The 24,165-nt window shown below is 45.6% G+C and overlaps 1 protein-coding gene across 1 annotated transcript in view; it reads right to left on the reverse strand.

Annotated features, from left to right (window-relative positions):
- mEFG1 (mitochondrial translation elongation factor G 1) overlaps positions 1-24,165 on the reverse strand; it is a 197,332-nt gene that overhangs the window by 62,449 nt on the left and 110,718 nt on the right. The window contains exons 12-15 of the mRNA XM_070532582.1: positions 18,621-18,767; positions 15,087-15,134; positions 11,908-12,060; positions 8,444-8,536 (exon numbers count right to left, since the gene is read on the reverse strand). Coding sequence (XP_070388683.1) covers positions 8,444-8,536; positions 11,908-12,060; positions 15,087-15,134; positions 18,621-18,767 — 441 coding nt within the window. The remainder of the gene's footprint in view (positions 1-8,443; positions 8,537-11,907; positions 12,061-15,086; positions 15,135-18,620; positions 18,768-24,165) is intronic.

Genomic DNA, 24,165 nt, shown 5'->3' on the forward strand with positions numbered 1-24,165 from the left:
ACGGACGCCAATGAGCCATTGTGTAGCCAGCCCTCCTCCACAGTCTCTCCTCCTCCCTTCCATCATCCTCCCTCGCCCGGAGAGCCGACAGCGCGCATGCGCGACGGCGGAGCAGATTCGTCGGCGAGCTGGTTACGAGGCCGACGACAACGCCGATGACGACGCCGACGCGAAACCCAGGAACGGACGCCAAAGAGCTGCGCACTAAAACTAAAGCATTGTTTAACAGTCTCGGAAGAGAACAGCAGTTTACGATAGGTAGCGAAGCACTGGAAGTGGTAAGGGAATACATCTACTTAGGGCAGGTAGTGACCACGGATCCGGATCATGAGACTGAAATAGCCAGAAGAATAAGAATGGGTTGGGGTGCGTTTGGCAGGCATTCTCAAATCATGAACAGCAGGTTGCCACTATCCCTCAAAAGGAAAGTGTATAACAGCTGTGTCTTACCAGTGCTCACCTACGGGGCAGAAAGCTGGAGGCTTACGAAAAGGGTTCTGCTGAAATTGAGGACGATGCAACGAGCTATGGAAAGAAGAATGATGGGTGTAACGTTAAGGGATAAGAAAAGAGCAGATTGGGTGAGGCAACAAACGCGGGTAAACGACATCTTAGTTGAAATCAAGAAAAAGAAATGGGCATGGGCCGGACATGTAATGAGGAGGGAAGATAACCGATGGTCACTAAGGGTTACGAACTGGATTCCAAGGGAAGGGAAGCGTAGCAGGGGGCGGCAGAAAGTTAGGTGGGCGGATGACATTAAGACGTTTGCAGGGACAACATGGCCACAATTAGTACATGACCGATGTAGTTGGAGAAGTATGGGAGAGGCCTTTGCCCTGCAGTGGGCGTAACTAGGCTGATGATGATGATGATAAGGCGACCCACAATCTGCACACAGCCGCAAGCCTACATGCGCTCCAATGAGAATAACCTGCCAAAGTTAAGGTCATGTGTCAGCTGGCCGCTCAAGCAATCTTTACTTTTTTTCGTTTCTGCATCCATTCTGCCTGCGTCTGCGGCAAAAACGTGAAGTGGGATGGTGGTGGTGGCGGTGAATTGTAGCAGCAGGCGGGTTTAGCCTGGCGAACAAGTCCGGCAATTGCTCCAGGCAGATAGATAAACAGAAATTGGTGGAGGCAGGTGGTAGCGTAATGGTTAGCGTGCCCATTTCCCAAATGCAAGACGGAGCATTTGGGAGATGGGCTCGAATCTCGGTGGTTTGTTTGTGAAGACAGCTTTCTGTGCTCTGTGGTGACTGCGAAGCTCAGAATGAGGGGGCATCCTGACGACAATGGTCGCCGTCAACGTAACAGAATAAGCGGGCGTGCAAGGTCACGCCTAACGCCGAAAGTACATTCAGAGGAAATACACTATACTCTTGCCGACAAAAAAAAGGGGGGGGGGATGAGTAACGAGCGGTGTTGTTGAGCGAGGCTGTAGACGGATAATGTCACAATAGACAGGACAACGCTCCAATCCCGGTGCTCAGCGGAAATATACGTCGACAGTGTGTCAACTTGCGTGTAATTGATACTTCATTAAGGTCGTTGCGTGTTTGTGTTGTGTCTAGCAGGAGCGAGTAGTGTAAGAGATGACACTGGAGAGAAGGCGGTGAGCGAAGTCCGCGAAAAGTAATTGAGGATAGCCATATTGAACGTCGACGCCATGTTGAATAAAGCCTGCGACTTCAGTTGCTCAGCCGCCAGAAAGGCTTGTGTCGTAGCAGACCGCTGGGCGTATTTGGTAACCACAGCGATAAACACACATTTTGCGGAAGTAAACAGAGGTAAGGGACGTAGTGAGTTGGCCGCCCTTTTCGAGCTCTGGCATAGTTTGAAAAATGAATGTGGCGAAGTATAACGCACAAAATAGTATATGTCAACCCAAACGAATCAGCGTGGTTATACTTGCGCGACACGCCATGGTGGCCTGCCACCAATACATTATGAACTTGCAGCGACGAGAGTTTTCATTGCGTACTTGAGAATAAAAACGAGCACATCAGAGACGTCCGGGGGACATTTCTAGGGTACAAGAGCATAACCCCCCCCCCCCCCCCCCCAAAAATCCCGAATATAAGCTTACGAATATGGGCGTCGTAAGATCGAGCACTACGGCACTTGGTGATCTTGTTTAGGATCACGTCAGCATTTCATTCAGCGTTTATTTCTGAGAAAAAGAGTTGAAGGCGCCCGTTTATTTGCATCACAATGGCAGGCGTAATCAGGCAAACATTGACAGCATTTCATTAGAGAGTGCCTGTCTACTCTGTGGAGATTACGCATGACAATGACAACAAACGCAGAAAGCTTTGCTTACATCGATTCGCACATACATAGGATTCGCATAATTTTTTCACTCATTGAATACAGTGCATTCTACGGTGTCATTCTTCGACAGATGGTACTGATTTTCGCGCAATGAGGATTGGAACAAATTGTCTCACCTTCCGGCTGTCACCTTCCTCCTACTGCCAACATTCCTTCCCCTCCGTAGTTGCTTAGCTTTTATTGGGTTCGGCTGCTAATCACGAGGTCTCGAGATCGAATCCCAACCACGGCAGTGGTATTTCAATGGGTGTGAAATGCGAAAACCCGCGTACTTAGGGTTAGGCACACGTTAAAAAATCCCAAGTGGTCTAAATTATTCTCGAATCCTCCACTACGGCGTGCCTCATAATGAAATCGTGGTTTTGGCAAGTAAAACCTCATAATGTGTTATGTAACATTCGTTAGGGATGTCCTGGGCAGTCGCACAACTCTTGAATACAATTAAGCGTCAGGAGTTGTGCGCGAGGTCTTTGATTATGTGGATAGCCTTTATGGCGTTCGATAGCTGCTAGTCTACATTGCGGCTATATAATAAAGGCGGAAGGCAACATGGTAGAAAATGTGGAGAACACACAAATCCCGCATATATTACTGCACAATAATTTTAAATATCGTTCTTGCTTCACGCACGTGGACAACCGCCATAGGAGACTACTTTGGAAACTAACTGCAAGTACTGTATATGTCGTACCCAATGGTGTACCTGGCCTAGTGGCCAGTAAATGGAGACGTAATATTGCGAACAGCTTCGGCTATAGCACGCTAACGGACGACAACACAAACTGAAGTGACTAGTGCAAGAGTGGACAGGGAACACTAAAGATGCTACAAGGACAAGCACCCAGTTGGATGTTTGCGCTTATCCTTGTCGCCTCTTTAGTGTCCCGTGTCCACTCTTGTGCTAGTCACTTTAGCATGGAATACCTACTAGCCCGGTCTCACACCCTGCGACGACACAGGAACAGTTTGCTCAACTCTTGTATTGTGACTTTTGTGTTAAGGTGAAAAACCAACTTATCCATGTATATGTCTTAATGCTTAAGCACATCTAGATTTCCAGCTGCGGCAGTAGCCCATGAGTACGCATTGCAATGTCGCTAGTGAAATAATTGTGTGCACCTTAACGAAGTCCATAGTGGAAAATCAAAATCCGTCCATGACGGCGTCTCTAGTAGACGCTGTGCGATGTTCGGACGTTAACAATGTGTGCCGACTGAAGAAAGGCTGCCCCGAAGTACTTCTGACGATTAGGCTAGCTTCTTTACTCTGTAGAATAAAAAAAAAAAAAAAAAAGAAAAGGAAAAGAAAATAAGAAAAAAAAAAGAACCGCATCAAAAGCCCAGAATCAACCATTGCTCGTCGCGACTAAATGCTCTTAGGATGACGAGTAATTTCTAGGCGACGAGCGAACACGCTTGATCAAGAACACTGATAACATCGGCGGGACAAGCATTGTGGAGAAGTTCAATGCGCAGGGATAGCTTTTATTTTTTTTATTTTGTTTGGTTGACGTCATCCCGCGTCACCGCGGGAAGTTTGAAAAGTTTAAGGTTAGTACGCCACGTGGTGGCACTCACGCGAACTAAACCCTCATGTCCAGAAAAGCTGGATAAATCCGTGCCGTGATCACAAGGTGCTGACAAACACGCGGGTCGATGGTCGCGCGATACTGTTAAAAATTCGTCGGGTGCACAGTACACAGAACGGCACGAAGGGCGCAAGCGCTACTCCGAATCAGAGCAACGCCTTTGATCAGAGTCGGATGACGAGTGCTTCTCGCTGCCCAGTCCATAGGCGCGTGCGATCTCTACCGCTTTCAAACGGATGCATTCGGCAGTCACAGGTAGCGATCTTACACGCAGCTCTCGGACGGACTCCGCAGCCTTGCCTTCCAGTTCTGCAGTCTGCTGCGATCCGGCACGAAATGACGTTTTCTTTTGGTCGCTGCAAGTTGTAATAGGTTGCTTTGCCTCCGCCACTACCGAAAGCTCTTTTCGGATACTTCAAGTTCGCGCTGTGCCGCCAGGTTGCCGTGGGCTTCCGTGTACTGAATCGCCTTTTTCTTGAAGGCGAGGGTGAATTGACGTCGGCTTCCGCTCATTTTGAAACAAAATGAAAATGCAGCCTTTAATTAATATAACTTTGCGACAATGGAAATGCAAAATGCCGGAGCCACTACGTCGCCACGCCGCCATAGATGCCGTGCTGCTGCTGATGGCGATGGCAGCTGTTTACTTCATCCGCCCATTGTTGCAAGACTTCCGTAGTTTTTCTGCCAATGTCCGGTATATAAGTCGAGGGTCGACTTCTCACAAGGGTTTTTTGAAAAAAAGTTCGACCTATATTCCGGTTTTTACGGTATATGTTTAGTTCTTAAGTTGTTGAGTAGCAAAACTGCGGCAACGTTTGCGTCGCTGCACGTCGCTGTTGTCAAGAGTATGTGCAGTTCGCACATGTTAAGTCGCAAAAATACTTTACTGAATAATTAATAACACTCATATATAGTATTTTTAGAGCATTTTGGTTTGATTTATTCTTTCTAACCGTGAGTATGAGCACACTGTGAAGGAGTGGGCATGTTCGCGCTGTTAGCGTTTCCATTGCTCAAAGGCCATTGAGATTTCGATAGAGTTGTAAGGTGCTCCGTTGACTCAATAGACTATTGGCTTAGCGGCCTTCGAAACCGCTTGTGTAGCAGCTGGAATTTGACCTTTGAGTCAACTGACTATCGGTTGGAAGGCCTTCCAAACGCCCGTGTGACACGGGTATAAGCTTGGGTAAGAACAGCAACTGTACAAACTATGGCTTCCAAAAGCTAACATACCACACACATCGCATTCATACCTAAAACTGCTTAAATTATCATTGCAGAGTATGTCGGGTGCTTGCTATAAAAGTGTTCATAAACTTTTCAGTAAATGCTGCCTGTTGGGTTATTGTCACTGCTCTGGCATTACAAAGGAACAGGGCAGGATTCCGACGAATGCTAAGAGAAACACAAAGATACACACAGTGCATTTTATGATATTGCTACGGAACAGTATTTGTGATGACAATGAGGCGAGCAGGGTGAAGACGACGACGACGACTAGAGGCTAGCGCGGGCTGTTGCCTCTTGGCTAAGTGCGGCGTATTGCCTTGTAAATATACTTGTATACAGATTTTCGTTGGCGTCTTTCTACGTAACATATCTGGTGGAGGTGGACGTTCCCTGTACCTCGTCACGGAGCTTCGGAGTGGACGGTACGTTGAGCCTTCCTTCATGGCTCCCGGCAACGACAACTCGACTCCGCCGGCTCCGACACCTGCTGCCACTTCGACGACTTACATCACTTTCCCCGCTCCCCGTGATCCTGGGGAGCTGGGAAGATGGGGAAGACGTCAAGGTCTGGATCAGCCTGTACAAACACATAGCCGCAATAACCGGTCGGACCCTACTATCATGCTTGCCAACGTAGTCTTTTACCTCGCCGATGAGCAGTACCGATACCTATCGCTGCGAGTACTCATCGAGCATCTGCGCTCTACACCTACCAATGCATCCGTTGGCCGATATGTCCTCCAAGGCGGCATTCTGTACCGAAGGAACTTTCTCCTTGATGGCTCTGATCTTTTTCTTGTCGTGCCAAAACATCTACAACAGACTGTGCTCTTTGAGATGCATGACGCAACCACTGCAGGACGTCTTGGGGTAACCCGCACATACGACCACGTCCACCGCCGCTTCTATTGGCCTGGTCTCGCTCACTCTGTCCGACGCTATCTTGCTGCCTGTGATCCCTGCCAGCATCGGAAAACACCTCAGGTGCTACCTGCCGGTCATCTCCAGCCGATCATTGTCCCTGTGGAACCGTTTTTTCGTGTTGCATTAGACCTACTCAGTCTCTTTCCCACGTCATCCTCTGGGAACAAATGGGTAGCCGTCGCAACTGATTACGCCACCCGATACGCTATCATGCAGGCTCGCCCTACCAGATGCGCCACTGACGTCGCGGACTTTCTCTTGCGTGACATTATCTTGCTTCATGGCGCCCCGCAACATTTGCTTACAGACCGTGGTCGTAACTTCCTCTCGAAAGTTATCGCCGACATTGTGCGTTCCTGCTCCATTCAACACAAGCTGACTACCTCATACCATCCTCAAACCAATGGCCTGACAGAGCGGTTATATCGTACTCTTACCAATATGCTGTCCAAGTACGTTTCCAAGGACCACCACAACTGGGACATTGCCCTTCCTTACATTACATTTCCATACAATTCTTCCGGGCACGACACCGCCGGATTTCCTCCATTTTACATACTGTACGGTCGCGAACCGACCTTGCCCTTTGACATGGCACTTCCTCCTGCTGTGCGCGACGCTATCGCCCTTGCTGACCATGCACACCAGCTTGGCCGTGCTTGACTGATGGCCTCGCAAACCGCTCAGCAGCGTCAGTACAACGCCCGCCATCGTGACGTATAGTTTTTGCCTAATGCGCTCGTGCTCCTGTGGTCGCTCTCTCGTCACGTCGGACTTTCAGAGAAGCTTCTTTCGCGATACACAGGGCCCTACCGCATGCTGCGCCAGGTGACGCCTGTGACGTACAAAATTGCTCCTGTGCGTTCAACCTTGTACTCTACTCTGGCATCTAATGATGTTGTGCACGTCAGTAGGCTCAAGGCCCACTACACTGCGTCCGAGTCCGACGTTTAGTCGCTCCACGACGGCGCTTTTGCCGCCGGGGTTAGTGCTTTGGAACAGTATTTGCGATGACAAAGAGGCGAGCAGGGTGAAGACGACGACAATGATTACAGGCTAGCGCGGGCTGTTGCCTTTTGGCCAAGTGCAGTGTATTGCCTTGTAGATATACTTGTATATAGCTTTTCGTTGGTGTCTTCCTATGTAACAATATGATTAAGAAAAATTGGGCCCCTTGGTTAACCCCCCTTCTTCTCGTTCATTACAGTGCTATGCGTTTGTTTGTGGCCCTCTTTGTCTTCGTCAGATTTCTCAGCTGTTCCCCTGCAATGATGAAAAAGCAACAAGCCCAATTCAAAATGCTGTTTTGACATTGTTTATGCTGTTATACTTTTGTTGTCTGTCGATGCCCCTGTTCAGTAACTAACTGCAGTCACTCTATACTGCTGCCATATCTCTGTATTATAAAGTGTGTATTTCTTTAATGTGAGTAACATTTTTTGCCTCCTTAAGGCATTTTGACCCATCCCGCTTCATCATTCTACCCTCGTCAGGAATATCCATCAATTCAGAATTTTTGGAGTCCAAAAAATTCTTCGACAACTGTATTTTCGTCCTCCGTTAAAAAGAAATTATCATTATCAGCAATAACTCATACCCTCCCCCCCACCCCTAAGCAAGCAAAATTGCCATGGTTCATCTCCGTCGTAATGCAAAGGCTACAAGCACTCAGCAAAGTGAAACGAACAGTGCATACATACATTAGAATCACGCAAACCACCTACAGAACAGTGTACGTTTCAATAAAGAACGAGCTCAAAACAAGCATCTATCATCATCAGCAGCAGCACATACCCCTGAAAGCAAGCAAAAATGCAACGGCTCTTAGCCCTATAAGGAAGAGGTACAACTGCTCAGCAAAGTGATGCGAACAGGCCATGCCTACATTTTCACCGTCCTCTCTTTGTCGCTGTTCCAAGCACTTGCGCATCTACTTTTCTTGCCTTCCGCTCTCCCGTGATGGCAGTCTCGTCGAAATGTCATGTGTGCCTGATTTTCCTGGCTTCTCAAGGTGGTGGTCCCGTCATCCACGCGAATGTATATCAAAATCATGGTAAATAAATTCGTTCCTTTGTTCAAAATTCTGTTTCCCCTCTATGTCGCATGCCAAACAGCTTCGCGGGTCATCTACCTTCGCAGAATGGAATGGCTCTCTCCTGATTCTTGCTTGCTCTACCTCTGTTTACTAAGATAATGTACTTGTAATCTCAAATAATGATACAGTAATAATAATAATAAAAGAAAGAAACGTAAGTCAGGTCAAAGGATAGAAGAGCCACTTTTGAGTGATTTGTGATGGTGTCTTGGTGGCAGGTGATATGTTCGGCCGCCACATTAATGCAATTAAAAAAAAAAGTTCACGTACCTTTTCAATGGCAGGAATAAACTGCTTGGGAACATTGGTGCCAATGGTGTCATCCTGGAACAGCACTTCTGTATTGCGCTCTGGTGGAAGTGGCTGCACCAAAGTACACCACACATACTATCAAACACACAGAAATTAAAATGGCCTCAAATGATTGGGGCCACATCTGGACCCAAGCCATAACACAAGCAGTTATGCCCTGTAAGGGCATCACAAAATCAAAGCTTTGGCACAAAATGACTCGTAAGAAATGTGAAGACGCAAGAAAGGTAGAGAAAATCGAATTTAATTCATTAATTCAAGTACTCCCTCAGCCTTCAGCTTTCAGAAACACTACATGTCAATGATGACAGTGGCTTAGCCCTATAGCTAAAGGCTAACCCATTTATAACAAATGCGATAGTTGTACAAGAAGTGGCAGTAGGTCATTCTACATGAACTCTGAATGACACTGAATCTGGCGTTGGCAGTTATGATTAGGCAATACTATGGTCCAAGAATTGCATTTCCAGATTTCCCCCTTCTTGTTCCTGGCACCTTTCTGCCCCTAGCTCCAAATTTTTATTAAAAAGAAAAATCCTAATGCATGTGTACAGCAATCCGAAGAACAAAATTTGGCATTCTGGCTTTTCCAATACAGCACCCAGTTCCAATCCCCTGTCATTTCAACACCACAATATCAACTACCACCATACGTTATCTTTGAGAGCTTGTGAAATATTTTACTATCAATGGGTCTTGAGTGGATTCTGGATATGTGAGTGAAGCATCCCAACTGTGTGGAAGTCCAAATTAGAGTACACTATAGCACAAGCACTTTTTTTTTTCAGTTTCCATTAATGATTTCTCAGAGCTGTTAACCTCAAGTGTCAGGCTGTACACAGACAATTGTGTCATTTATAAATCTGTACACAGTAGGGATGATGTTGGTGTCTCACAACGTGATCTTGACACTAGTTTCGTGATGAAAAAATGGAAAAATGCATTTGAATGAAAGTAAGTGTCGTTTTCTTAGTTTTACCAAAAAATGCAAATCCTTCCATTTTCGTTATGGCCTTCCTGGTACCTCAGCTTGTCCTCAGCTTGTCCTCGTGTTTTAATTCGATGATTTTTCGCGGACCAACGGACTTCGAATTAACGAGGTTCTACTTATAGTACAGAAACGATCATGCTAAAAAGGTTGCAGAAATAAGGTGCCGTATAGATGTACCTGCGCCTTCCTTTTTTCCTTTTACGATTCGCGAATGGAATCAGCTGGATGAGAGTGTTGTGGTACCTGCAAGTATGTTTTCCTGATCCTTGCAAGATGAATGCTTTAGGCAAATGTTCAAGTGACGGCTCTGCCTGTATGCTACCATTTTCTTAACAGCAGAAATTTCAGTGAGTTGGTACAACTGCATAATGGCAATAAACAGTTCAACATTTACACAAACCAGTAGGCGCTTGCGTGTGTTGGTGTTTATGTGTCTTTCTTGCCTACAGTATGCGTAAAAGTTGTGCTGTTTATTTCCGTCATGTCCTGGCTTTCATTCTGGTTATTGTTTCAACACCCCTACAATAATTCCTAGCTGGGTGATGTACTGCAAAGGTGCGCTTCAGCCACGTGAGGCTGAGCATCCCGAGGGCCATGAAGTTACGTTTTCCGCGTCACTTCAGCCCAGTAAAGTGCAAAGTTTGAAAGGCCAAATCTTCTTGCAACCTGTTATCAGCAATCAACAATGACATAAACGAAGCATTGACAAACCGGGCTTCTTTATGTGGCAGCAGCATGTCAGGCTAAGTTCAGTTCCAGTTTATTATTCAGGAACATACCGTGAGTGGGCTACAATACACAGACAAAGTCATAAAGTCAGAGACTGCAACAGGAGCCTCGATTAATAATAAAAATGTAGAGGGATGTGAGAAAAGGCACAGTTCACGCTGGTATGCTCAGGCTGCATGAATGTTGGCAGTAATGATAGCAATGCTCAAGTGGCCGTTGCGTGGCTTCCAAAACCTGCGTGGAGTACGGATGGAAACAACTTTATTTTGAATCCGGCAGATTTGATGACCCGGGTTCAGGTCTCCCATGAGGGGATTTCAGAGCCCTGCCTCGTTGCCGCCTCTCGGGCTTGCTGGACAGTACTACTTGCTCGCTCATCTCGGAGGTCGTACCTTCGTCCTGATGGGATTGAAGCAGGGTGTGTGTTGCCATGTGTTATCTCGGAGGCTGTATCTTTGTCGTGATAGAACTGATGTAGTGTGTGTGTTGCCATGTGTTTGGTTCAGTTGCATTTTCGTGCTTCGGATTTTAAAAAAAATTTTTTTACTTTGTGCGTGCCCTGTTTTTACTGCAACCTAGTTTGAAGAGTTTGTTGTAACAGGACGATGATATAAATGTTTGTTACTATGTGAATGCAGTTTCAATAAGTGGGGTTGCAAAATGTAAACACACAGGAATGTGGCAGCTATACCGATTTCTTATATCTGGGACTGTTTAACACTTTCCCTACCACGCTGCGCCCACTGGGCATCATTAGCCTGCTATCGATGGTTAGAAAGGCCGCTTTTGAGACCTTCTGCGCCGCTGATGGACACACTGCGACATTGGACGTGAAGGAGGAGAACCATATTTTTGTTTTCTAAGCAGTTCAACCTCTTCCAACGAGGTGGTAATTTTTGAACGTGCTACAAAGTTTTGCAATCGTCAAAGTAGAAAACTAAAATGGCCGCCTCCGGGTGCAGTGCAAGTGCTTCGAAAGATAGCAGATCTCGCAATTCCACTATGTCTGTGGCTGATTTAAATTGATGGATCGAGCCGCAGCGAGTCTGAGGGTGCTGCCTTTTCATCCGGCTTTGACTCTGAGAGCAATGACGATGCAACCCAGCACGGAACATTGGCGGCCGCATCCCAGCACGCCCAGCTGTGGTACTGGCAGTTAAATTTTGTAGCGGAATACCTGCTCAATGAAAAATTTTGATTTTTTTCGGAGACAGTGCGTATTATACGGCAATACATTTTGTATACCTCATAATTCTTGTTCCATATTTTTCTTAGTAGATAGCGTATCTTTACAAACTTTGTTCAATTTTATCCCACAATCTTGATTCTGACAATTTATATCTTTTTTTATGACATCATTAATAAAACGTTTATTCACGAAAAGTGCATTCATTCTGTTTTTGATTTATGCATTACATAAAATATTGAGTGCAGTTGTTCCTTTAGAAAAAAAAAAATCTGGTGTAACCTACAATAACCACACCTACTTTTTCCTTGGCCGGGAAAGAGTTAAGCTGGTTCGACTGTACACCTCAAGTAATTTATGAGCATTTGAACTGAAAGTACACACGCAGAGGATTTAGTAGCTCAGACATAATGTTTCATGGATGGACCACCCACTAAAACTTGGGGCACTGAGATAGTTTCGCAATGGTTGATTAGAAACTTTCTAATTTCTTTAGAACCCTCGTGTTCCCGTTACCTCGAGGTATCCGATGACCCGTCCATACTGTCCGGCACCTCCATGCTGCTTCTTGTGCAGGTAGTCAAACTCGCAGGGGGCAGTCAGGCACTCCCGGAACGCAACCTTAGGCTTGCCCAGTGTCACGGGGCAGTTGTACTCACGAGCCATGCGCTGCACATCAGACCATGTTGCCCACAAACCTTCAATTCAATGGCACCTTGTACGTGCAGGCTTGTCGTGAGCACAGTAACAGCACCCAGACCATTGCAACAGAAAACTTACTTTATGTGCCACTTTTCTTTTTTTGGCCAAATGTGGCATTGAAACGCCTGTTTTAAATATTGAGGTAGCGTCGTCTGCTATACTGTGCAGTGAACAGACGCCGTCAATGAGAAAGAGGTTAGGAGGAGTGCGCGTGCCATGCGGAATGGGGTGCATGGGGAAGATAGAGAGAAAAAAAAAAGAGAACCTGAAGACGAGCCGACACACTGTGTCTCTGTCTTAAGGCTTGTCCACCCTTGATGAAGAAGCCTGCTCTTTATTCCGAAAAGGCTCTCACCTTTACATGTGGTATGTCAAGAAATTTAAGCACTGGGGCTCACTGTCAGGCCTTGAGGACTGGCTGATGCCACAGACACAGGTGTGGAGGAACTTGTGTGATGATGTATGCCTTTATCAGTCTGATGAGTAAAACGAGAATAAGGTGAAAGAAGCCAACGTTTCGACAAGTGGACCTGTTTCTTCAAGGCGACATATGCTTTCCTCGCCACAGCATATATAGGTGGCGTTCTTCTAAAGGGGAGAGGGCATAAGGAGGGTGGGTGCGCCAATGAGCAAAGGTGTGTTAGCGGCGACGGTGTCGAATTGAGAATAAAGGAGTGCTGTGCACAAGGCCAGGGACACGGCCATCTGTCAATCACATGTCAACGCCTGTGTGTCAGCCGGTGTGTCAACGGCGTGCACAGCAGTTCCCTATTACCTGTTTTGCTGCTGGTCATGGGCTATCGTGTCTCTGACAGAGATAATAGAAGGAGCGGTAGAAAAAGGCGCTTGTGAAATAATAATAATAATAACAGAATAGAAAATACTGAAATGGAATAAATAAATGAAAGGCAAAAAAGAGGAAAGGAGAAGAAAAAAGAAGCGCTACGAAACCAAACTAAGTGTTGTTGCCTATAGCTTAAAATTTAGCATAGTGAATAGATTCTAAAGCTCCCTTTCAAACGTTCATGCCTATTGGTTGCAATGTCTTGAACTTATGGATAAGGTATGATTCTCTGTATTTTCTTTCTCGTTCAGAACAGAAATTTGACTGTAAAATGTAGATTTTAAGTTTATCAAAGTTATCACCTCGTTGGTTGAAATGCTCGGCGACAGCTTTAGGAAGCCTTTTAGCTGTGTCCGTGCGATGTCCGTTTAATCTGACATTAATTGATTATCCCGTTTCACCGATATATTGTTTCTTACAGGAGGAACATTCAAGCATATAAATCGCATCTAAATTGTACAAATGAGGCTAAATTTGACTTCATGTGTATAACTATTCGCGGTGCTTTTAATTTTAATTTCACTTTGAAGGTGTCTGCAGGTTTTGCTTTGGGGCGACAACATGCTGTTATTATGGGGGAATGGTGTTGGCTGACTTTTGCGTGCACTAACATGTCTAAGGTTCCTGCTACGGTGATAGGTAACCCTTGATACATTCAGGAACATTTTTCTCAGACGCTCGTTACTTGATAATATTGGGTGGTATTTTCGTAGAATGTTGTTTATGTTTGGGAGTGCATTAGAATACATTGTTATAAAGGCTGACGATCTGTCAGATTCTGGTGTAGGCTGTTTGTTAGCTCATTCCGACTGTCTCTCCAATCTTTACGTGACATCATAAGCTTTATTGAGAGCAACTTGTGGATAGTTTCTTTCTGCTGGCATTGTTTTAAGGTCATTCAGGTTAACGCGCTTGTGCTGTGTTAACTGTCACCGAGCATTTCAACCAACGAGGTCATAACTTTGATGAACTTAAACTCTACATATTACAGTCAAATCTCCATTCAAAACAAGAAAGAAAATTCAGAGAATCATACCTTATGTGTAAGTTGAAGACATTGCATGCAACAGGCATAAACATATCAAAGGGAGCTTTAGAATCTATTCGCTATGCTAAATTTCAAGCTATAGGCAACAACACTTAGTTTGGTTTCTTAGCGTTTTTTTTCTTTTCTTTTTTTCTTTTATTTATTTATTCCACTTCAGTATTTTCTCTTTTTTTGTTCTTTTTTTAACGAGCACCGGTTTCTGCCGCTCCTTCTATTATCTCCTTCAGAGACACGATAGCCCACGACCACCAGCGAAACAGGTAACAGAGACCTGCTGTGCACGTCGCTGACACACCGGCTGACACACAGGCGTTGACACGTGACTGACAGACGGCCGTGTCCCTGGCCTTGTGCACAGCACCGCTGTATTCTCAATTTGACACCCTCGCCACTAACACACCTTCGCTCGTTGCCGCCCCCACCCGCCTTACGTCCTCTCCCCTTTAGAAGAACCACACCTATATATACTGTGGCGAGGAAAGCATATGTCGCCTTGAAGAAGACAAGTCCACTTGTCGAAACACTGGCTCCTGCTTTCCCCTTGTTCTCGTTTTGCTCATCGTCTTGAACTTCGATCTCCTGCCTTCCCTATGTCTTCCCGGAATTTCTATCAGTCTGGTGTCATGTTCTTGCTATGATAGGCTGCCCTTAAAACATGACACTGACCCACCCCTTAACCTCCTTTAAAAGCCTTAACCCTGAACAGGCTAAAGACCCCTCATTTGTCAAAAATATATGGCACATCAAAGCAAATTTTTGCCACCAATTTCCATATCTTGTACACAGATAGTATATGCACTCAATTTAATGGCTTTAACTGCCCTCCATGGCACATTATTTCCCAATCGCCAGACACTGCAGGTGCCATGGTCAATGAAAACTTGAGTCAATTGTGGGAGAGGCATGAAGTGCAACAGTGGCTGCGCCTCACAGCAAAAGGGTGCTTGTGTATTCACTACACGACTGCCTATTACCATAGCATACTATCTGGTGCATTACCTGCTTCTGCTGGAAACTGCATGAACATAAGTGCAGGCCTCACAAACATGCTCACAAACATAAGGCTTGGTGCAGTCAAACCCTGTGCTGCCCTACACTTACCTGACCATAGATGTCCAGGTGCAGCTCTCCCATGCCTGAGGCGATCATCTGCACCATGGCACACAAGGCATCTCAGGCACCGGCAGTAAGGTACTCATACACACATGGAAATAAATTAAGTAAAGACGATTTCCAAGAAATTCTTTTGCTTTTTACCTCATATTGCACATATGTTGAACTTCGAAATAATGAAATAAGCAGGGAATGCGAAATAATTTGCTTTCACAAGGATTTCGTCGTTGCGAAATGAGACAGCTCAGATAGGTAATGCATTATAGAACAAAACTTTAGAGTCAGTTCCGTTAGCCTACTTTGGCAAGCTTTGCTTGAGGACATAGAACCGCATTGCCGACAGTACAAAGTGCACCGCATATGTCGATTGGCAGTGGCAGCACTGCCATAGAGCAGCATTCTCAGTCAACTGCTTTCGGAGACACAATCACTTTTGCGAGATTTTGCATAACTTGACACCGGACACGGAGCAACAGCACTCCATGCAGGCAGCAGCATTTCTCCAGCGCACGGTGTCGCCCGTAGGCGCCGACACGTCCAGTGATCGTATCTCGTATACCCGAAAGCTATAGACCAAGATTACGGCCCCTACACGAAAATCTACATCCAGCGCAGAATTCGCACACAATGCCCAGGGTGTCTACCAAGTTGACATTTCCAAATTCCCTGAGTTTTCCAGGTTTTCCCCGAGTGCCATTGCAAATTTCCCTGAGTGGTGCAGAACTATGTTTTATGTCAAGACGGGCTGAAACCATATCGCCTGATGCTGTCACTCTCTAGCAAGCACAAGGAAAAAATGAAGAAGCGCCTTAATCCAATTTGAATACTAAGGAGTAGTGTTTGTGTTATTCAAAAAGAGAATAGAAGGCAGGGGTTAGTAAAATGCACAGCAAATAAAGTGTCTTCGAAAAAAATTGCAAATGGAGTCGGACATTCTCAAATACGAATAAAAAGGAGATAGATATAGAAGCAAATATTTTCGAATATGAGCTATTTCTATCAACTGATAGCAAGCTCAGTGGTATGAGGCCCCAACTCTGTCACAATTGAGATTCTCTCTCAACAGCTCGTAAGTCAACCTCAACTGTCCTGACATACTCTCAGCCCGCGCACAACTCCTGAGTGTTGTGTTTCACTGCTTTAAAGAGTTTATTTTGGTTCGGATGAGGGACACTTGCATCTCGGCATTAGCCAAAACATTATTTTTAGAGCTCAAGCTCCTTCAAAACAGCGGCAGCAAGCTTCCTTTCCCGTTTATTCCTTCATGCGTAGGTCATTTCTGTTCTTGTTTTCCTTCCGCCACTCGTTCGTCCCAAAGACCATTTGAAGCATCTTGGTCAGTTGCACAGTCTACGGCCAATTTATCAAACTCCCTAGGGGCCGCGAAAACGTCCAAAAAATCGGCCAGTTGGAAAAAAAATAAATGCGTGTTATTTAGTGCCTTTAGGGGCTCAAACCGCCACAGGCACGTTCGCAAATGCTCTGAAGGCCTGTCGGTACACATATTAGGCATATCGGTGCTCGTACTGTGACAGGAAATACCGGGTGCACGCGTGTATAATTAAGGAATACATACTGTGTTCCGTGGCAATAGCCCCTTCCCACGCTTGTTATGCTTCACTGCCACACTTTTGCGTATGCTTCACCAAGTAACATTTCTGTACAGAGGCGAAGCTGACTTTCAGGAGCAGGCATTATGCAACGCACTGTGTTTTTCAAGTTTCTAAGCCAATCACGAGGGCCACAAAGGTGGAGTCCGTGCCATTGTTGACAGCAGCCAATTCTTTCAATAAAAAGCTCGGCATCCAACGGCAAGGAGCTTCATAGTGAACGTCGAAGCAGCTAGGTCAGCGTTGCCGCAGTGGCGGCAACGGCTGCCAGCGGATCGGCGTGCGAGAGTGCCGGTTCGAGGTGGCGAAGTAATCAAAATGGCAGCGCTGGCGCCTTTGGTTATTGCCGTTTCGGACCTGCGGTCACGGCAAAACGTCCGGAAAATCGGACGGCGAAGAGTTCTTGCGTCGGAAATGTCACAAGTTCTGATATCTTGACCCTATGGGATACGTGGCGGTGTCGCGAAGCCGTCCAAATTATCGGGAATCCGGAAAGTCGGTCGTTGACTGTACACTGGCAACTCCTCCAGCCGACGACAGGGCGTCAAAGACGATGCATTACGATCCCTGTCTGTTACTCGAGCCAGCATTACCGCGACTTTCCACCCTTTCAATAAAATTGCCGCTAATTTTCCCTGATAGAGGCCCAAATTCCCTGAGTATTCCCTGACTTTTTCCAGACTACTCAAAATCCCTGAGAATTCCCGGTTTTCCCGGTTTTCCCGGTCGGTAGACACCCTGAATGCCTGTCGGTTGGCACCAAAACCAGCATTCTTGAAGCGAGCGATGTGTATTCCCGGATGACTGCTCAATCACGAACCGATGCGTGGCACTCCATGCTGTGACGCCTGGCATGCTGCGACCGCCATCTCAAGCGGCATAAATAATTCCACATTGGTGGGAAGTTGATTTCCTTATTTTTGCTGCATTTTTCTTACCGAGGCACACATTACACACTGCACTAGGTGTGCATAAACCGTCATCACATGTCAGTAGCAACATGTGCACTGCTTCAGACAAGTGATCAACAAACAAGATGGCAGCCATGACGTGTTTCCGGTGCACGTGATCACTTCCAGCACTTGGTTGCTCTTCTAACCAAAATTCACGGCGAACATTCAAGTGCAATGTGGGGGTATTTTACGCAATTTTAGTGCCAAGCAATCACATTTGAGTACATTTTGGAGCCTGCTAGCCTTGTGCAAGTAGGTAACATGCAAGGTTACAGTCCGGCAAATTTCGTTAATACGGGATTGTAGTACAGTGGCATTTCATTGCCGAGAGGTACGAAATGCATTGAATCCTATGACCGTTTGCCGGGCATACGAAAATATTTCATTGTCGCGAGAATTTCGTTGTCGCGGGATTTTATTATCTCAGGTTTTGACTGTACATGAGATTTAAAGAACACTACTATTATCAAAAACAAATTTTTGGCAGTTGCTTTACAGGAGGAAGTCCCAAGGAAAAAGAAAACATAAGGAGATTTCCTGACATTATGTGTACAAAACACTGACAGACTACCCTCTACTCCCTCTTTATGCAAAAAAGTGAAAAAAAAAAGTGCAGGTGCATAAGTCTGACATGTACATGCTCATGGGCTGAAGTTTGAATACGAAGACCAATGCTTCTCTGAATAAATTGTGTTTTCTTCACAGCCTGGCCATGCCAGCTGAATTCAAGTGCTACTGCCTATAATCCATGCAATGTATTAAAATAATTCCATGTAGCAGAGCTCTGGTAAAACAAAAAATTATAATTTACTGCCTTGCAGTGTGGCTTCATGGCAGTATGCCATGCAGTCATGAAAGAGGGTAAGCTCTCAGCATGCCCACAGCAGGGGGCCCCACGTGGCTGACCTGTTGCCAGCCTGTTAAGTTCAAGGTTTTCCTTTTTTGGTAAAGTGATATACCTCTTTGTTGTCTGTGTCATACTTGACATGGAAGGTGGGGTCCTCACGACAGAATCGGTTCACCGCCTTGGAGAAGCTGTCATTGTCCTTGTTGTCCTTTGGACGGATGGACATGGAGATCACGGGCTCTGGCACATGGATAGACTCCTGCAAAGCACACCACACCACTTTCAGCTGTTAGAATGATGCACCTGTTCAATTGCGGCAGGCAAGCTTAGATTCAAACATACTGCGCAGTAGAGCAGCGGTTTCTGCATTGACAGTTGTGGAGATGGGTTTGCACGAGGCTTACCCTATGAGTGGCAGTCAGAAAAGGGTATGGAGACACTCTTCTACTCCACAACGGACAGAGGGTGCTACGACAGGATTCGTCGACAATCTGGCATGACGCACAGAAGGTTCAGAGTCAGATCGCCAACAAACACGGGTTCATTAGCCCAAGATACACCACAGTGGAAACAGTCATGGCTTGTGGACAAAGGCTCACCGCAAGACCGATCGAGTATGCTTGCCTGCTGCGCTAGGCTAACTGGGTAGTGGACCACCAAGCTCGAAGACAAGAACTCGCGAGAGCAAAAGTCCAATGTAACCACTTCGCTGTGGGCCTCTGAACACTGCCACGGTGAGGAAGCGCTAAGCTGAACAGCAACTGGAACAGTAGTAACTGGCTGGCTAATTAGGGCTTATCCCAGTAATGTGTGCTCATGTATGTGACTCTAGGCCGGGAGGGAGAAGCATGGTTTGTGCAAGAAAGTTGCTCTGGCATGCTAGCCATGACTGCCATGTTGCCACTGGTGTGGCAGTTCCTGGAGATCGAACTTAGCAAATGGCCGTCACCATGCGCAAGCTAAGCGATGAGGCACGGGAAGGCACCTCGATCCAGACGCAGTCCACAATGCCACATAGAAAGGCAATAAACCAGTGGCCACATTGAACAATGAGTAACCATTCTTGTTTATTAAATCATGTTGAGTAATACCAGTGTGCCGTAAGCAATAGATTAGCAGTGGTGGCACTGACGAAATGAGACATGGAGCAATTTTCGAAGCAGCAAAATGTTAAGTTTGGAGCACTTTCAAGCCGCAAGTACAGATTTTGACGCACTTTGGAGCAAATAAATGCCTACTGCTGGTCAAGTCCAAAGCACTTTCAAACACTTAAAATTGGTGAGCATATTCCATAAAGTCTTTGCTTGCTTTAAAACTATGCCCCTGTGCCTCCAGATACGAAAAAAATGAGAACCTCAATTTGAGTATCCCTTTAATTTAAACAAAGACAACAAACCTGGTCAAACAGCCTGCTCCAATTTGTTTATTTCAAATTGAGTTGAGCTGCTGAGATGTTGCCTTTCAAATTTTTCTCAATTTTTTTATCAAGGGCTCCTAATTTAGCCATGTTTTCAGCTAAACTAGAATCAGCAGGAACCTGCAACACCTGGCCAAACTGAATCATATCAATGTTCTTCTGAGACAGGCCAGCCTTGATGAGCCCCTGCTAACACTCAAGCATTAGTTTAGATTACACCAGGTGCTTTTCAATGGTTAGTTCTTCCTCATTAAGTTTTGGGCCACTCAACAACTTCCCAGCAAATGGCTGGTTGGCAACAAGTGCCGGTCAACTGTCTGGACACTGGTAATTTGTACATGCTCGAGTATTCAGACTGCTTTGTAGCACCAGCAACGACCCCATAGGCTTAATGTATAAGGGCGACCAACATTTCAGACACCTTAAGGAATGCCGTTCGATAAATTTGGACTCCACCTGGACAGCTTGACAGTAATGACATTAGATCGAGTTTTAGCAGAAATGGCTATATTTTGAGTTTGAAACATTGCTAGCACACCTACCAACAGTGGTGTAGCCAGAAATTATACTGGGAGGGGGGGTTCTCTGCTGACAATTACCAATCTCTCTCTCTCTCTCTCTCTCTATATATATATATATATATATATATATATATATATATATATATATATATATATATATATATATATATTTTGGCTGCAGCTTAGAACAGCTAACCCTGGATATGCAAAGGGAAAGCTGATGGACAACGGCAAATGGAAGCACAAAACGATGTCAATCAAGCAGAAGGTGGCTATGCTGCAAGCCATTGAGTCCGGCGTGAAGAAAAAAGTGGCTGAAAATTTTGGTATAACGTTGAGCACGCTGTCGACAATTTTTTGGCGAGTGTCAGCTGGCTGCAGCATTTCAAGGATCGCCACAACATCATCGGCAGGGCTGTCAGTGGAGAAGCGCAGTCTGTCGACCGTGAAGCTGCAGTGGCGCGAGTGGAGACAAACGTTGGACAGCAGCTAGAAAAATACAGTGCCAAAGATTTGTTCAACGTGGATGAGACAGCCCGGTTCTAGAAGGTGCTGCCACAAAAAACCTTGGCCCTCAAAGGTAAACGCTGCCAAGGCAGTAAGCAGAGTAAAGTCTGCGTAACCGTGTTGCTTTGTGCCAACATGGATGGTCGGAAAAGAAAAGTACGTCACCACGATGCTTCAAAGGCAAACAAAAGCTTAGTGAGTTATGTGCCCAACTGTAAGGCTTGGATGACAAGAGAAATTTTTGCACAATGGCTGCAGGACGAGCGGCAGGGCAAGCTGACTTGGAAGATATATGCCTCGTACTGGACAACTCCGCTGCCCACCACACTGCTGCTGTGCTCAAAAACATGGAGCTATGCTTCTTGCCGCCAAACTGCTCTGGAGTTGTGCAACCCCTAAACAAGGAGTTATCATGAACTTGAAGTCGGGCTACCGCAAGCGTGTGATCCACTGGATTCTGCTCAATATGAGCAAGAAGTGCAAGTCCACGATCAGCTTGTACATGGTGATCCGAGATGCTACAGGCTGTTTGGATGGCTGTATTGGCAAACACGGTCGCCAATTGATTCCGGCATGCCTAATTTGGCGTCAGCACCGGTGGTTACAACAAAGATCTCGGTGCTGCCGCCAATGAGGGTGCCGCGGTTGACCAAGCCCCAGCGTTGTGCCCGACTGCAACACCTTCTGCACATACGTCAGTGCCGATGCTGAAGCAGTGAGGTCGGAAGAGCTAACGGGGGCGGAAATTGCGCACACGGTGATGAATGTGTCTAACGAAGAGATGAATGTGTTGACGACAGCCCCAAGCCTAATATTGGCGAACCCAACGTACCAATGCCTGCACAAGCGCTGGATGCGGCAGACTTGCTGCACCACTTCTTTGGTGCTCATGATGGTGCCGAGGATAGACTCGAAATAGTGGCTGCAGCTGAAAAAGCCTCATTTGCCTGAAGAAGCTACGGCAAAAATCTATCAAGAACTTTCTTTTTCTGCAATGTGAGCCGCCAGCTCGTGTGCTGTTTATCGATCAGTGATGAGCCATTTGGCATGAATGAGATGGCAATTCTTTGCTGTCTTTCTTTCACTTGTTTTTTTCCGTGCAATGGCCGTTTTCCTTTTTATGTGGCGGGCTTCTGTAAGTTTTGGTGGTGAGTACATCCTCTCTTGCTTGCTAATTGTGGATACAAATGGATAGTGGCTATAACGAACTAATGGTTATAACGAAGTAATTATGACCCCCCTTGAACTTCGTTGTAACGAGGTTTTACTGTACTACACTAGGTGCCAAAAATACTACAATTGCATAAAGAAATATTAAATACCATTTACCTGCTCAGTAACTTCTGGTTAGGTTAAACCCACAATGAACACATCATAATAGCGGCGCAACAAACTTATTACACCTTGAATGTTGAGGGCTGGGCTAGTTCTACAGCCATTGCAGCTCTGGCTTTTCTTTGTCAAATACCTGTTCAAGACACACAACCCCAAGTAAGGCTGAACACTCCTCGCAACTAGCAACTGCTCCAGTTGTTTTTGACATAAGAGGCACAGAAATGGGCATGTACCTTTTTAACTTTGCTAAAGTCTCTTCCTCATTCTGCATTGCTGTGTGGTAGTGTAAGGACACCCAACATAACTTTTGAACGTTTGACCTACTTAGAACTACCAATGGCTTATCGAATATCAGAGACCACGCGCTAATGCTCGTCAATCCACTCATGAAAAGTTACTTCAGCAATTAGATCTTCCAACTGAAGATGACTAAACTTGGCTTGAATGTCATCCAGAGCAGAATCTATACGTTGCCCCTATTGAAGTCGCATCAGCAGTCATTGGGTGCTGCTGCCACTGACCAAATGACCATTCGCTTTGAATACAAGCCAACACATTCAGTGTTGCCAAAATGACACTGCACATAGGTAAGATGCAGCAGTTATAGCGACTACATAAACCAACACTCATTGTGTTCAAGAGTTTTTAGCAGTGGACATGTAAAATCGTAACAATATAGGTGTCAATACGGTACTCATAAAAATGTCAGAAAAATTAAGCACTTTACAATAAAATAGCAAAACTTGGTAGCTACATGCTAGCATTGTTGCAGCATGGTCGTCAGCAATGTTGAGAGCTCCTTCTTAAAACCGAAACTAGCGAAGCCTAATTGATCTTGCACCATGGTCCAGCACTGACTGCACCCAAACCGCAGGAAAGTCAAGCCAAGCCCGAAAAGTTGCTCTAAAGCTGTATTCTCGTGTGAGTTTTGCTGATGTTGGTTCCACACACTCAGCATTTGTTCCTTCACATGTTAAATAGTGACACGGTCCAGATGGCTCCGAGTTGTTTAAGTGGCGTCAACTTCACTCTCTATGTATGAGCTAACGAGGGTGGTGAACAAGTGAGGGAAGTGCCAGACAATGCCTTGCTAAAAAAAGCTGTCATCAATCTGCTATGACAGCACGGTCAACTTCTGGGCCACGATCTTTTAGCAATGCTTGCTGCTCGATCCTATGCCCCTCTTATCATCCACAGTATAGTTAGCTAATCCAGTTGATTATGCAGGCAGAGCGTTGCTAATACTTAACACGAAAAGGAATGGCATCGGAACCTCATTACAAAATTGCGTTCTTGTTATGTTGCTAGGGGTTGAAATTAGATGCCTGCATTGATTGTACTTTCGTCTATCTGTGGCGACAGCATGACAATGGCAGAGATATGGACCAACCAGATTGCAGGCAGATGTGTGCATGCAGCAACGCATTGACAAACTCAGGGCTTATTTTTAGATGATCACCTTTGAGGATACTTCTATTTTCACAGCATTTCATGTGACTAGCACCGGACACGTCAACGTATGATGGAGTTCCTGGCACTGAAAAAATTCATCGGCAGTTCTGCAACTTCTTTGAAGATTTAGATTAAAACACGTTGGCAGGCTAGTTGGCTTGAATCCATGAAAGAGTGTGTAAGTGCAACTGAGCGAGGACATAGAAAGAAACAGACATACACAGACAGCCTATACTTTCAACTATAGATTTTATTTTCACATGCATTGATAAATATATAGTGTACGAGCGGAAACAATTGAGACGGCAAAAAAGAACATTCAGCAGTGCATGTCAATGAACCGTACACGTGTCCAAGGTATGGTCAAAACATCCACTGTAATGGTTACAACGATCAACCAAGGAATTATATCTCCTTTTCAGATA

The sequence above is a fragment of the Dermacentor albipictus genome, chromosome 1 (assembly GCF_038994185.2).
Source record: "Dermacentor albipictus isolate Rhodes 1998 colony chromosome 1, USDA_Dalb.pri_finalv2, whole genome shotgun sequence".
Taxonomy (NCBI): Eukaryota; Metazoa; Arthropoda; class Arachnida; order Ixodida; family Ixodidae; genus Dermacentor; species Dermacentor albipictus.